At 37.8% G+C, this 13,768-nt stretch overlaps 1 protein-coding gene across 1 annotated transcript; it reads left to right on the top strand.

The window, feature by feature from the left end:
* The first annotated feature begins 577 nt into the window (after positions 1–577).
* YIPF7 (Yip1 domain family member 7) lies at positions 578–12,375 on the top strand. The gene is made up of 5 exons (XM_030492764.1): positions 578–693; positions 1,502–1,668; positions 3,329–3,474; positions 7,936–8,117; positions 12,213–12,375. Exons 1-5 carry the CDS (start codon positions 578–580, stop codon positions 12,373–12,375), a joined length of 774 nt encoding a protein of 257 aa, XP_030348624.1.
* The last annotated feature ends 1,393 nt before the right edge of the window (positions 12,376–13,768 follow it).

Here is a 13,768-nt window from a genome sequence, read left to right as displayed (position 1 = left end):
TGTAGCTAACCAGTGAGAACTCTTCTCTGCTACTCCTAATAATGCTAACTACAGTGTCCTTAAACAGAAACTTTGATTTCTGTGAATGTATTTGTATTTTTCTGTTGTTTTATGATAGTCATATATAATGCAAAACATAAATAGCTGAAATTAGTAATTGTTTTTGAAATGCAAAATGCTTCAAAAATACTAATTTCTAAGCATTCAGATGTGGCCACATTTTTATTAAGTGGGAAAATGAACTGTTTAAAGCAATAGTTTAATTGATATATTTCTTCTTTCAAAATGACCTTTTTTTTTGTAACAGTAACAAGAGAGAAAATCTTGTATACCACTTGTAAATTAATATATAGTAATTAACAGTAACAGAAGATTAATTTCTTTTGTTACAAGAAGAAAAAATAGAGAGTCCTTTTTTTGTCACTTCTAAATTGTCATGAGTTTTTGCAGAAAGATTCATTTGAGTTTGTGGCTTTAAGGTTGCTGTTTTCATTAAATTTAGGACAGTTCAAAACATAGATATTGGCTTGTTGCAAAACCTATTTTATTGATATTTATCATATTCTTTCCAACCAGAATGTCAAATTTTGAGCAGTTTCAGATTGACTTTTACCAGTCCAATTATACCATAGATGACCAGGAAGAAGGTGACAACAATTATGGGTCTAACAAAAATCTCTGTGCAAGCAGAAAGTAAGTATGCTAAAAAGGATTGCATAATCAATATAGTGGAAGTTGTAGAGGAGAAATACAAGCAGTAGCAGTAGAAAGACAGGAAGACTCTTATTTCATTATTTTCTTACATTTTTTAAACCTATTGGTGATTTCTGCCCATAGAAGAGGGACACTGAGGGAAGAAGTTCTGAGAGTTTTGCCCTTAAGGAGATTTTTACAGGACTGCAGTAGGAGGCTGGGTTTTATGCTACTTTTATATGTACAGATGTTACAGGTTGTTTACCTAATTGGAGTGACTGGGCTTCGTGTTATTAATGTGGATTTTAGGGCACATATTGCTAGAAATTCTGTAACCTCCTTCTCAGATTCCATAAAAAAGAAAAAAAATCTGTATATATGGCTCTTTCATTAGCCATATATAGACATATCTGAGGAGTGTCACCAGGCTGCTAAGTGGAAAAGTCAGGAGTGCTTCAATTTGTGGGTGCCCTCACAGCTTCTAAATTCCCTTTCCCCTCACCCCAGTCCAGGGGCCTGCACTGTGCCAGTATCTGAGCTGGCTGGGCACAGAAGTGGGTGCTTTAAGCTGCAGTGTGCTGCAAACTGGCAAGCAGCCCTGCCTGGTTTCAGAGGGAGTTGCAGTGAAGGGAAGTAAAGTCATGGTCAGCAGCTCATCATTCACTACACACAATGGATACTGTGCCCAGGTTCCCCAGATTGAAAATAGCTTGAGATTTAAAACGTGGTACATGGTGAACAGCTCTAAGCTGTTGTGAAGTTGCTCATTGCAGTTACTTGGTTTGCTGTGTTTTGCTTCTTGTCTTAGGAGCCAGACAGGAGAGCAACCTCCAGCCGGTGCTTTTGCCCCATCGGAAATGCTTCTGTCCTCTCAGAATTACACAGGTCAGATTTTGCAGCCAACATACAATCCCAACACTCTCTCCCATCTTAGTTACGCTGATGGATTTGACGAGGAACCTCCTTTGCTAGAAGGTAAAAATAAAACCATAGACAATGTGCATGGTTCCTGGGGGTGCCTATAGTTTTCTTTACCTCTAGAGAAACTGCAGCAAAGCTTTTTTGCCTGGCTATGTGAGCTTCAGACAACAGCCCCTGGCCCCCAAACCTACATTTTCTCAGCTGAATTCGCCCTGGATTTATGCAGCCTGATAGCATGTATAGCATATAGTTTACTACCGCTAGATGACAGCATAACAGTAAGATTCGCACCCACGTTTCCAAGCATTTTTTCCACTCCGTGTTTATCCTGCACACATATCGGAACATCTATAATTAATAAATACTGATAATAATCCTTTTTGCATATCTAGTAATAAATTTAATAGTTTTAATAGTTTTAAGATGCTAAAAAACTTGTTTTAGTAGGAAAGAAATTGAGAAAGCTGTTTTCAGCTTCAATTAGTTGATCATTTAACTACACAAACAGAATCATTCTTTGTGATGATTGAACCATCCTAATGCTACTTGTGCTACATTAAAAAACAATTGGAGTATCTGTTTGTGATTATTTCAGCATAATGTAGAAAGAGCATATTCAGCCTGCTTTTGCATCCTGGAAGGCAAGTGGAGTTTTTACTGCTTAAAAGATACTACTACTGCATTAAAATCAGCAAGATCACACTGTTTGATATAGATAACTGCTAGTTCTCCACCTCTCAGACCTCCAAGCATTTAACTCCACATGCAGCTCACCCTGTGAAAAGGATTTTGAAATACGACTGCTTCTGATCCACAGGGCTTCAAAGATGTTCCTAGCTGTGTATCACATAAATCTAACCAATTTTAATACAGAATAACTTTATTTATATAATGGTTTGGGTCAGCTCGAGGTGATGGATTGGTGGAATAAGGTAAAGACTTGGCTTTCCAAACAAATCTGGCACATTGTCAGTCTCAGTAATGCTGGCACCCAGTTTTGAACCCAACTTTTCCCTTACTGGGGTATCTCAGGGAAGATGATTCTCTTGCAAACTGAAGTGTTCCTGCAGAAGTTGTAAGAGACATCTTTGCACCAGTAAAATTAATGGCAGAATTTCTATTGACTTTAATGGTGGAGAATTTTGTTCCTCTTCTAGGGGTCCTCAGTAATTACTTTTAAATGCAAAAAAAAAGCTTATACAGCACTGTACAAAGTATTATTAACTTTCCTTTAAGGGACAAATGTCATTTTTAAGTGCCTGTGGCAGTTCAGTCTTAAGACACATCTCTTGTCAGATTTGCTAGAATTAAAGTATATATATCTCTGTCCTCAGTGTTCTAGAGTATTTTGAGTTCTGCAGTTACTGTTAATTAGCATATTTTTCAACATTTCAGTTAGTGAGGCATTAGATATATGTGTTTTAAATATAGGGAAAACAAATATTAACCCAAAAATGCTGAGGGCATTTTTTTTTTTGGTTCGTTGCCTAAAATTGGATTTAATAAATTAATATTCCAATTTAGAATCAGGACTGACTCTCAAATATACTGCTTATGTATCAGGGACATCCTGTGCCTAATACAGACTACAATATTATCTTCATTGAAACAATTAATTTAATTGCTTGTTTGGGGTTTTGTGAAACCTAATAGGTTTCTGTAAAAGCGTTGTTTTCTTGGGAGCAATTAACAACCCTAGAATTTCTGGTTGCAGAGCTTGGGATCAATTTTGAGCATATATGGCAAAAAACGTTAACAGTTCTAAATCCAATGAAGCCTGCAGATGGCAGCATCATGAATGAGACAGACCTCACCGGACCTATGGTTTTCTGTTTGGCCCTTGGAGTAACGTTGCTGCTGGTAGGATGTGGCAGAAATATTAAGGGATTTCTTTCCTAACAAGCTAATGCCTAGGTGATAATGCATGTGAAGTTGCAGAAGATGTAGTACTGGCATAAAATGAGTCATTCGCTGCCGTTTGTTCGTTTAATATATGAGATTATATATTAAAAAGTCTTCTTGCTTTGAAAGTACCTGCATAAAATTTAAATGTAATGTAGATGTAATACAGGTGAAATGGTGTATTACTTCCAGTGGAAAGAAAATACCACCCCATATTTTGGGGTAGGGTTTAATATGAACAAAGGACAGATCTGTGCAGTGTTTATCCTGGGGAGGCTCTGGACCCCCAAAGCAAAGCAGTGTGCACTAGGTAAGGACCTATCAAGGAGGTTTTAAAGGAAGGAATAAAAAGGCATAGCAGACCAGCCCAGTTTTTCTAACACTCCTGCTACTGTTTCAAAATTGTCTTCTCTCAGTGTTATTTTGGGGAGTGCAGAGATATAAAAATATATTATAATAATCTTTATGTAACTAGAATAATTTGAGAAAGGTAATGGAAACAGTCTTTTCCTCTCCACCTCAAATTTGCAATACCTTGCTATAAATTTTTCTAGTCGTTTCTTAGTTTATATTCTTTTTCTACATCATCTGGTAAACAAAAATTGTAGCCTGTTTAACCTCTTCTTTATGAATATAGCTTTCCTACAGGAGGAAAGTTGAACAGGGATTGTACAGTACTCCAAATTCATCTATTTATCACTGACAACAGGGGCTCTCCAGTGCTGCTGAAGTACAGCTCTGATTGTCGACAGCAATTCATCAGAGAGGGATAAGGTGGGACCATTCTGGAAAGGGCTTTACTGCTCTGCAACTGAGGTGAGAGAAATGAGGCTCTAATTCTCCATCTCCTCTGTGATAAATAGTGCTGAATCAGAAGATTCTTGCAAGTTCTTACTCAATTTGTAATGTCAGTGCAGTACCTTGAATGTGCAAACTGCAATACAAATGGCAAGTATCATTATTATTTATGTCCCCATAAAAATAAAAATCTTTTTAAAGGGTGGAAAAGGCAGGAGGAAATGGAATAAATGGAAAAGAAGGTGGGAAGCTAGAGAAGACAGGCTATTTTCCATCTAAAGAAATAAAGATATGAGGGAAATAAAAGGAGAAAGTGTTGAATTGATTATAATTAGGAAAATGGAAGGAAAGCTAAAAGAAAGTAAAATGGTTGCTATTGATTTTTCTCCCTGAATAGCCAACAATTATAATGAATATTGAAGTACTATTATTGAAATAAACTAATTGCCATATTTATTCTGGGATATTAAGCAGTTTAAGCATCATTAGAAAAACAACTATTTTCAGTGCTCCAGTTTCAGGCCAGCAGAACTCCTCTGATACAGTGTTTTAGGGCTACAACTTCACAGCAGTAAGTCTGTGGGATTTCCATGGGCCTGCTCATTTTATCTCAGATGTATTTCAATACTAAAGTGGCTCTTCAGCTGTGTAAGCCATGATATCCTTTTGTACCCAAATAGTTCTCTTCTAATAGCACCAGGAACATAACCTGGTTGAGAGCTTGTTTCCAAAAATAATTTATAAATTTTATTTAGTTTCAGCTTTTAACTACAGAAAAATATGCAAAGACATTCTTCAAATGGTAACTGTTCTTTCAAAGCACAACGAAAAAGAGGAAAGGGTTGTTAGCCTGACAGCAGGACTTGATCTTCCTCATACTGAAACAGGGCAGCTCCATTGCAGATAGAGAAACACCACAGTGTGAAAGTAAGCAGAAGTCTGAGTCTCAGCTGCTTTGCATTTTACATAGTAATTTATATGAAATCAGACTTCCCAAGCCACTTAAACTAAGGATAGTAGTACCCCCACTCTAGGCAGATGCAAACAAGTGCACAAAATTCTGACTTTCTTTTAACCTTGTTCCTTCTGAGGACAAATTTAGCCCTTTCCATTCATCAAAGCCTGTCAGACTAATCAAGCCTGATTCTGGTGTTGCTTACCTCACTGTGAATTGGGAGTATTCCCGTGTGTGTGAGTCAATATATTTACATATGTTAAGAAAGAGTAGAATTGGAGATGATATGTTCAGCTGCTTTCTTTTTACTCTCTCATTCCTCTGCACCACAAATCAAACATTTCACCAAGTGGAGATTTCAGTTAACTGGTAGTGTTAGTGCTCCCTTTATCTCTCTCAGTAGATTCTTAACCTTAAACTAAGCCGCTAAATAGTGCTGTGTGGAATAATTAAATACACCGAAACAAACAGTCTGAAATATTAGCTTGCAGTTCTTGTTGCATCTGTCTGAGACAGAGCTTTTCTTAGTTATTCTATAGTAAAGGCTGCCCCAAACCATGTGAAACTTATTACAAATCTTTAATGACTGAAATTGTAATTGATAATAAACTAAGCTAGTATTGCGCTCTCACACTATCTCTAGCTATCATTGATTTTATTTGGCTAGTCATTTTTTCAGAATTGTTTTATACCAGTAGTATGCAAATGCCAGCGAAGGACTCCTCTGTACCAAACCAGGAAGATTTCTTACCCTGTTAGTTCAGGAATAAATTACTCTTTTATGGTTGAACACAGTGGGGAACAGGCCAACACTCAGGACATTGTGAGGATATAGCCAACCTGGCTGTACCTGACCTAACCTGGAGGACGGGAACCAGAGGAGAGCTCAGCAGTGAGCCAGGTTAAGCTGAAAACAGTATAACAGTGCTGATATAGAGGCAGGCCTTATTAACTGAGGTTGCCTTTCACATAAGTGTTCACAGCTCTCCCACTAGAGCTGGTGAGCTGTCATCAACCTGCAACTTTCAGGCCGTGGCAGCACTAGATAGGCTCTCTCCACTTCATTGCTTTCTATCTGTCCACCTCATCTACTGCTAGCATACAGTGATTGGTTTCCACCCTAATGGAAACAGGAAGAAGGGGCAGAGAAGAAGGGTCCTCAAAGTTGATTTCCCCCAGATTTTATTAAAATGTGTGAATAAGTAAAGTGGGGGGTCTCCTCAATCCTCCTTAACTGTCATGGAAGAGATACTTGTAAATACTGCAAACCATGAAAGAAGCTTCAGTAATGTTTCCACCTTATCCATCACAAAAGAATCCAACCATAAGCTACAAAAAGATTAGGAAACTGAGACCCTCTGTTAGTTTCGATTCTTGTGGGGTTTATCATATGCAATATATAATGTGTGCTATATATAGACATGCGTGTGTATACACAAGCACACCTGTGGTTTAAGTATGTATATACGTATTGTTATGTGTTAAGAAGGTGATGCATTGTGGCCCTTCATTTGAAAAGTTTATTCCATGGTCCTGAGTTAGGGGATGAGTTCCAGATTTAGCTTTCTCCTTCACAAATGCATTTTATCATTAAGATATAAAGTTCCAAGGCAAAGCAAACAAAACCATCTTCATCCCAATCATTGTTTATTTCTGATGTACGAATGTTTATTTCAAAGCTATAGATGTGAAAATGGCAGTATTGCATAGCCAACATTCAGTATTTCATTTGTTAGGAGCTTCAAGAGAGAGTAAAAATATTTAACAGTCTTTTGTGAGCGTTCGTTTTTGGGAGTGAACGATGCCTTCATGCCTGTAGGTCATCCTTCAAAATGATAGCAGGAGATGAAGAAACTGGTGGTGCTGTGGCCATTGTTGCCTGTTGTAGTAGCTTTGTGTGTAAATTAGAAAACATTAGGCTCCAGGCTGTCAGGCTGGTACCTTTCACAGGCACTAAATTCACACAAAGGAATAAAATCTGGAAGAAAACAAACAGTTGTTTTATTTTTTTTCATTCACTGGAACAAAAAAGAGCACAAGCTGACAGTTATTACTCAGGTTTATGTTCAAATGAACCTGTTATATTGATCTTACCACTGAGATGTGTCTTTCTCATGGTAGTCAAGGGGAAGAATGGACATATTCACCCTGAAAATCAGCACACTTTCAGCAAAGTTTTACTAGTTTTTTGCAGGCCTGCCTGAAGTTGGAGGTTTGTAATAAAATTAAGCCTATGAATCAGCTAAGTCGGGTCATCATGTTACTTAGCAGACTTTTCCGCAGCCCCGTGTACACCTATTGGAAAGATGTTTCCTGACACTAAAATGTACTTTCCATAATTCCTTCTCAGTTTGTTACCAATTAGACCTTCCCAAGTCTCCCCAACCAATTCCTGTCCTGTTCAGAGCGCAATGACAGTAAGACTGAGAATCAACCTTATGACTTTAAGAAAGCAACAAGCACATTCTCACAGTTGTACCTTGGAATTTTTTGATGCAAAAATCACCAGTATCAGCTGTCATTTACAATTGAACTGATGTAGGCAAAGCAGACAGAGTGTCAATGAGAAAAAATAACAAACCTAATGCTTGCATTCTGTCTTCTCCCACCACTTTGTGATCACTTGCTCACTTCTGATGCTTCATGCTTACTCATATTTATTCCAGGAAGGAAAAGTTCATTTTGGCTATGTGTATGGCATGAGTGCCATTGGGTGCCTTGCTATGCATGCCCTGCTGAACCTGATGAGCGTCTCTGGAGTCTCGCATGGCTGCGTTGCAAGTGTCTTGGGCTATTGTCTGTTGCCCATGGTGATCCTGTCCTCTTCTGCAGTCATCTTTTCGCTACAGTAAGTACCAGTCTATAGCACGAAGAATTATATGGAGGACAGTAAGTCAGAAGGCTAGTGTTACGTGAAACATGGATAGGTAGTGAATTTTGGCTTCCAAAACTGTAACGAAAAACAACATTTTATTCATGTGTGTAAGTGAAATGGACAAAACTGGACTGTGTTTGAGAGTGGTGGTATATATTCATTCTGAGTACTTAATTCCACTTCTTCCCACTTGGACTGAAAGTGCCTTTGATATCTGCAGCAGCCTCAGATGTGATTTTTGTTCTGCAGAGCCAACAATGGCCAAACTCAGGTATGAATTTTAAAAGCAACTGCTGAATTTTGGTTTTGTATAGCTGTTTCTCCTGTTTCTTTTTTTGTTCATAGTATCAGGCTCCCATCCTTACGCTTCCTATCCTTCTGTAGACCGACTTCTGTGTGACAGAATGAAATAATCAAGCAACCCTTAACGATTTGGAGCATTAGAACAAGTGTTTAATAATTAGCAGAGTCATATACTCTGAGGTATAGTTGTGGTGTAATCACAAACCTGAAAATAACTGGAAACTTTGAAAAAAACCAAATATGTGGTGGCGTATGTATCTGTGTGTCTGTGGGTGGGTGTTCAATAATATGCCTATGAATAAGAAATTTGTATGCAAACCTCTCCTTCCTCCTCATTTGGTAAGCCTTTTGAGATACAGACTGTGTTTACCTCCTGGTTCACATTCAGCAAAGTACAAGGAAGCTCCAGGTCTTGCCTGAAGGCCTTCAGCAGTGCTTTTATCTGTTGTTAACACATTTTTAATAATGGTTCCCCTCCTTAGTCTTTGTTGTTCACTCACATTTTTAACTCTCCAATCTGTAACGTATGGGACTTGGCAGCTGATGAATAAGAAAATCCCTGTTTGTTTTCTTTGGAAAAGCAGCAATTTTATGTATGCATATAGTATTTTTAAAGGAAATGATATATTAGGATGAAGATTTTGGCACAACAAGGTAAATCCTTGCTGTGTGTTTTTATGGAGCTATGATGAGTTAACCAAACCATATTCCAAGTATAGAAGTGTTTCTGAGCTGTCCTTGATGAGATTAACGGTAGTGACACTGAAGAAGCCATTTATTCTCTGTTCTCCTACACTTCCCGTATTTTCTTGATTAACCTGTTTAATAATCCACCCTAATAAAAGGTGCAGATACATAATTATAGGACAGATGGGGCGAACTACAAATCAGCTGTTACAACTGTACAGGGTACTGTTATCTGTACAAGGAATCCTCAAGCACATGCTGCACATTTGTAAAATGCTGTGAATTTACAGAAATCACATCTTTTGAAAATCTGTAAATACTGTACTGTGAAAACCTTTATAAAATTAAACCATTATTTCTGAAGTGAATTGATAATGTTAAGTGCCTGTATACAGAATTCTGCAGTCCTTTCTCATTCACTTTATGAAAATACTTGAACACAGCAAGTACTCAGGTTAACTATTACAAACGTGCTATTAGCATAAAGTGGCAACTTTAAAATCCAACATACATTTCATTATTTTTAATTTTAAAACTTACTTGAAATGGCAAAGCCAGGAATACATTATTTTTAAAAATATTTGTAAAACTGTTATTTTTGTCTATTTCAAAGTATACAGAACTTAAATGTTTGTTTTCATAGAAAATATATGTAATATAATGCACACATCTATCACAAAGATACATACTAATCCAACAATTTTCAATTTTTATGATTAGCTATTTCACTGTAACTAAATATAGAAAAATAGGGAGTGTTTTGGGTGTTGAATAGTACTGAAAACAAGTTCTCCCATGCAAACTTGTGTGGAACCAGATTTGTTTGCTGATATCATGTCTGAGCCCAAGCTGATTAGGTCATCTTTATGGTAGAAAGATCAGCAGACTTTTTTCCTGGAAAAATACACAACAATTCTTTACGATCAAATCCCTGAACAGAGTGGTCAAGCCATGCCCTTAAATAAACAGTGAAGGAAATGAGTGTAAGCGTGAAGGAAAAGACTCTCAAACCCAACCGATGCAAAGGACCCATTTAGTGATGGTGACCACATCTGCAGGTTGTGAGAGAGAGTAGAGAGGGTCCACTCACATTTGTCTCCAACTCAGTCTCACACTAGCACACCCCAAGTCCTCTTGGTCACTGTGAGCATGACATCTGCCTTTTGCCTGAGTATTTGGCCCTCATGGACATGCCAGACACAAGCTTTCTGAAAAAGCCAAACCATTCCTTTTGGCAGTAACATGCTGTTAGGTCAAGGCTGAATTTATAAGCGCACAGAGGTATCTCTTGGCTCCAGTATGATTTTATGACACCTTTCCATCCTGCTCACTGCCAGTCCTGGAACAGCCCATGAGGGACCACTGGACTTCAGTTCAAGGCTGAGCAGACACAGCTTTAAGCTGTACTACCTTGTGATGTTCCCCTAAAGAGTCATTATACTAGCTGAAAATTGTCATCGCACAATATTTTCCTGTTGCATCCCAGCCTTCTGCCAGCATGGGTTCCTGCTCAAAGCACCATCCATACGAGCTCTGAATTTCTGGCTAACTGTTTAGGTGAGCATCTTAGCATGTCCACTTGAAACAGAGGCCAGGAACTTGGTTCACAAAGCCCAGTGTAATTTCCCTGAATGCCGCTGTATAGGCTTAAAGAACATTTAAACTAAGGATATTAAATCACATGGTTGTTAATGTTTTATCTTTAATGGGTTCAAGTTGCAATGAGGTGCTGAGTCACCTTAAAATCAGTTCTCTCCTTCGTCCCCCAAAGTTTCAACCACTGACAACACCAAGTACTTTATTGGCCTGGAGTCTGGATTGCCAAGAAATGAACTATTTCATGTAATATGATTGCATTGAGTAAACTAAGTCAATTAAATAATGAGAGCTTCACTCATCATGGTTTAATTAGAATAATAATATTAGTGGAGATTATTTCTGATAAATGGACCTAAGTAAGTATACGCAGTCTGTTTCTCACTTCTGGTTCTGTTTCACTGATACTTTGGAAGAGTGAGGCACCAGGAATTCCTTTAGCAAGTGGCAGAGGCTCATTCACTCTCAAAGTCCTTGAGACTGACGCAGAGAAAGTGTAATGGAGCTGATCTCGTTATGTGCTTCAGCAGCATATTACGCGCATGATCTCATGCATTTTACAGAAGCAGGCTGCAAATACAGCGTGCAAATAAAGCATATGTGAAACATTATTTATTGGCAAGATTTTGTTCCTACAGGTTTAATAGTGAGCTCTCTGTAATCTGCAGGAATATTTCAGTGGGCTTTTGAACACAGACCCATAATCATCAGTTCTCCAGACCACCTGGCACATGAGAGGTGACAGAATGTAACTTTATAAGGGCCCAGCTGTCACCAAGGGGCAGTGTGGAAAGCCACCATCCTTTCGGTGTGCAGAGAAGGATGCAAGGATGAGCAAAATATTTTTCTCCAGTGGTTCTTTTCCCACCACTTACTTTCTACTCAAAGTGCAACCCTTTTTTAAAAGACCAATTAAGCTTTCTTCTGGAAGGCACTCACCGCCTTCCTGCCTGGTCAGATGAGGTGTGATTACTTAAAAGCCTCATTGCCTCTTCTCAGAATCCAAGGCACACTTAAAACATGTGCTATGTGTCACAAAAATGTGACCTTCCATCAGGTCAGCAGCCTCCCTGATGGAAGAGTAGGTCTGTAGTGTCATTTTAGATCGTAACAAATTCTACAAGATAATTTTGGCTGCAATAGGATCTTTGCTTACTTTAAAATTATACTTTAGCTGCTACATCTGCTGGAGCCCCAGAAGCTTCATTTGGAAATGCATTGTCTTTTAGCAGTACTTCTGCTGAAGATGCTGCTTGTATCCATGCTGAAGAAATTGCCTTTTTGTTTCCTGTTCCTGTTTTAATTTGTTTCTTGGGCTTGACTTAAATTATAATTATGTCAGTCAGTCCTTGGTTCTTCCAGTGATAGTTACCTTATCAGTAACAAGCTGCTAGACATGAACTCAGGTTTGATAAGATTTGATGGTACATTTACTAACAATTGGACTTTGTCATGTTTCTGTTGTGTTTTTTTTTCTCCTAGGGGGACCCTGGGAACTTTGTTAGCTCTGTTCATTATTGGATGGTGCAGTTTGTCAGCCTCCAAAATTTTTACCTCTGCATTGGCTATGGAAGGACAGCAGCTTCTTATCGCATACCCATGTGCTTTACTTTATGGACTTTTTGCACTTCTAATGGTTTTCTGAGATGTGTTTTCTCATAACCTTATTACAGTCTGTTTATGGTTTTTGGAGGGTCAAGGGGTTATTTACAAATTTTTAGATTGCCTAGAGTTGCATCAAGTTCCATTAACAAAATTAGATTATATAACTTACCTTTTATTTGCCTAATGGCTGACAATGAAATAAGAAATCAAGTTAACAGGTAGATGACTGCAATAATGGTGTCTTGGATGTCTTACAGCTTAAACAAAAACATTTGTATTGAGAAGGTAGTAAAAGTTTAAAAATATGAAATAAATGATCGTTTAAAAAAAATCTGTTCAGAGTGTTTAATATATAATACATATACTAGAAAGTAACTGGAAAGCAATTATGTAAATATTTAATAGACCTAGTAAATCAAGTGAAAATACACATTTATTTGTTTCAAAAAACCCATCTTGCCATCTTGTATGATTACTAATTAATATCCAGAAATTATGTGTGCTGATTTGTTGGGTTTTTTTAACAGAAGAGTGAGTGGCCCTGCTTTGTGATGTTGAAGAATTGCCCAAGAACAGGTTGCTACAGCAGTGGGAGGAAACTAGGAATGTCATCTTGGGTTTGCTTTTTTTAAGATGTGCTACTCTTCAAACCTCTATTGTGCAGTTTGTAATGTACAGGAATGTTATATTTTAAAATTGCCACTAAATGGCCACCTGCTGTCACTGCAGAAAAGCACCACACAAAGCAAAGGCAACTCCTAAAAATGTTTCCTGCAAGGCAGAACTGTATTTGAGCAAGCAAAATACAAATCTCCACAATTTTATCTGCCCCCAAAAAAATCTATTTGCTGCTTTTAGTTTTACAGGAACCTAACATTTTTATAATGGCTATGAAGCACAGAGTGCACAAGATGATGTTTCAAAATATAATATTAGAAGTATCAAGCTATCAAGAGGAAATGGAGATGTGTGTGCAGTCATAACAAGAACAAAATCTGCTACGCAGTGGTTGAGAAAATTAATGTAGCTGTAGAAAGGGCTAAGGAAAAGAAACAGATGAAATAAAGGGAAATATGAACGAAGTAAATGGCAGCAGATTATTTCCTCAGTGGTTTAGGGTGTCTTCCCTCTTGATGTATATTTTTATGATCTTGATTATCCTCCAATTTATTCATTATTGTGATGAAATGCCTACAAAATATTTCTCTCTCTAGACAGAGGACCAATGATTCTGTGAGAGAGGGTCCTGATGCTGCAAGTGCTTAAGCAGAAGCTTAGTATGGCAAACCTGCTGAAGAATACATAAAATGAATTGTGTTCCTGATCCTTTTCAGGTCAGAGGTAAATTAGATGATCAGTCTGTCCTCAAGCTAGTGATTCTGTTTCTGAATTGAAAGAGCGTTTGGTAAAAATATTTCCCATTGCTGGCATAT

Source organism: Strigops habroptila, chromosome 7 (assembly GCF_004027225.2).
Source record: "Strigops habroptila isolate Jane chromosome 7, bStrHab1.2.pri, whole genome shotgun sequence".
Classification (NCBI taxonomy): domain Eukaryota; kingdom Metazoa; phylum Chordata; class Aves; order Psittaciformes; family Psittacidae; genus Strigops; species Strigops habroptila.
Note: the sequence above shows the minus strand (reverse complement) of the source record. Positions and strands in the feature narration are given on the sequence as shown.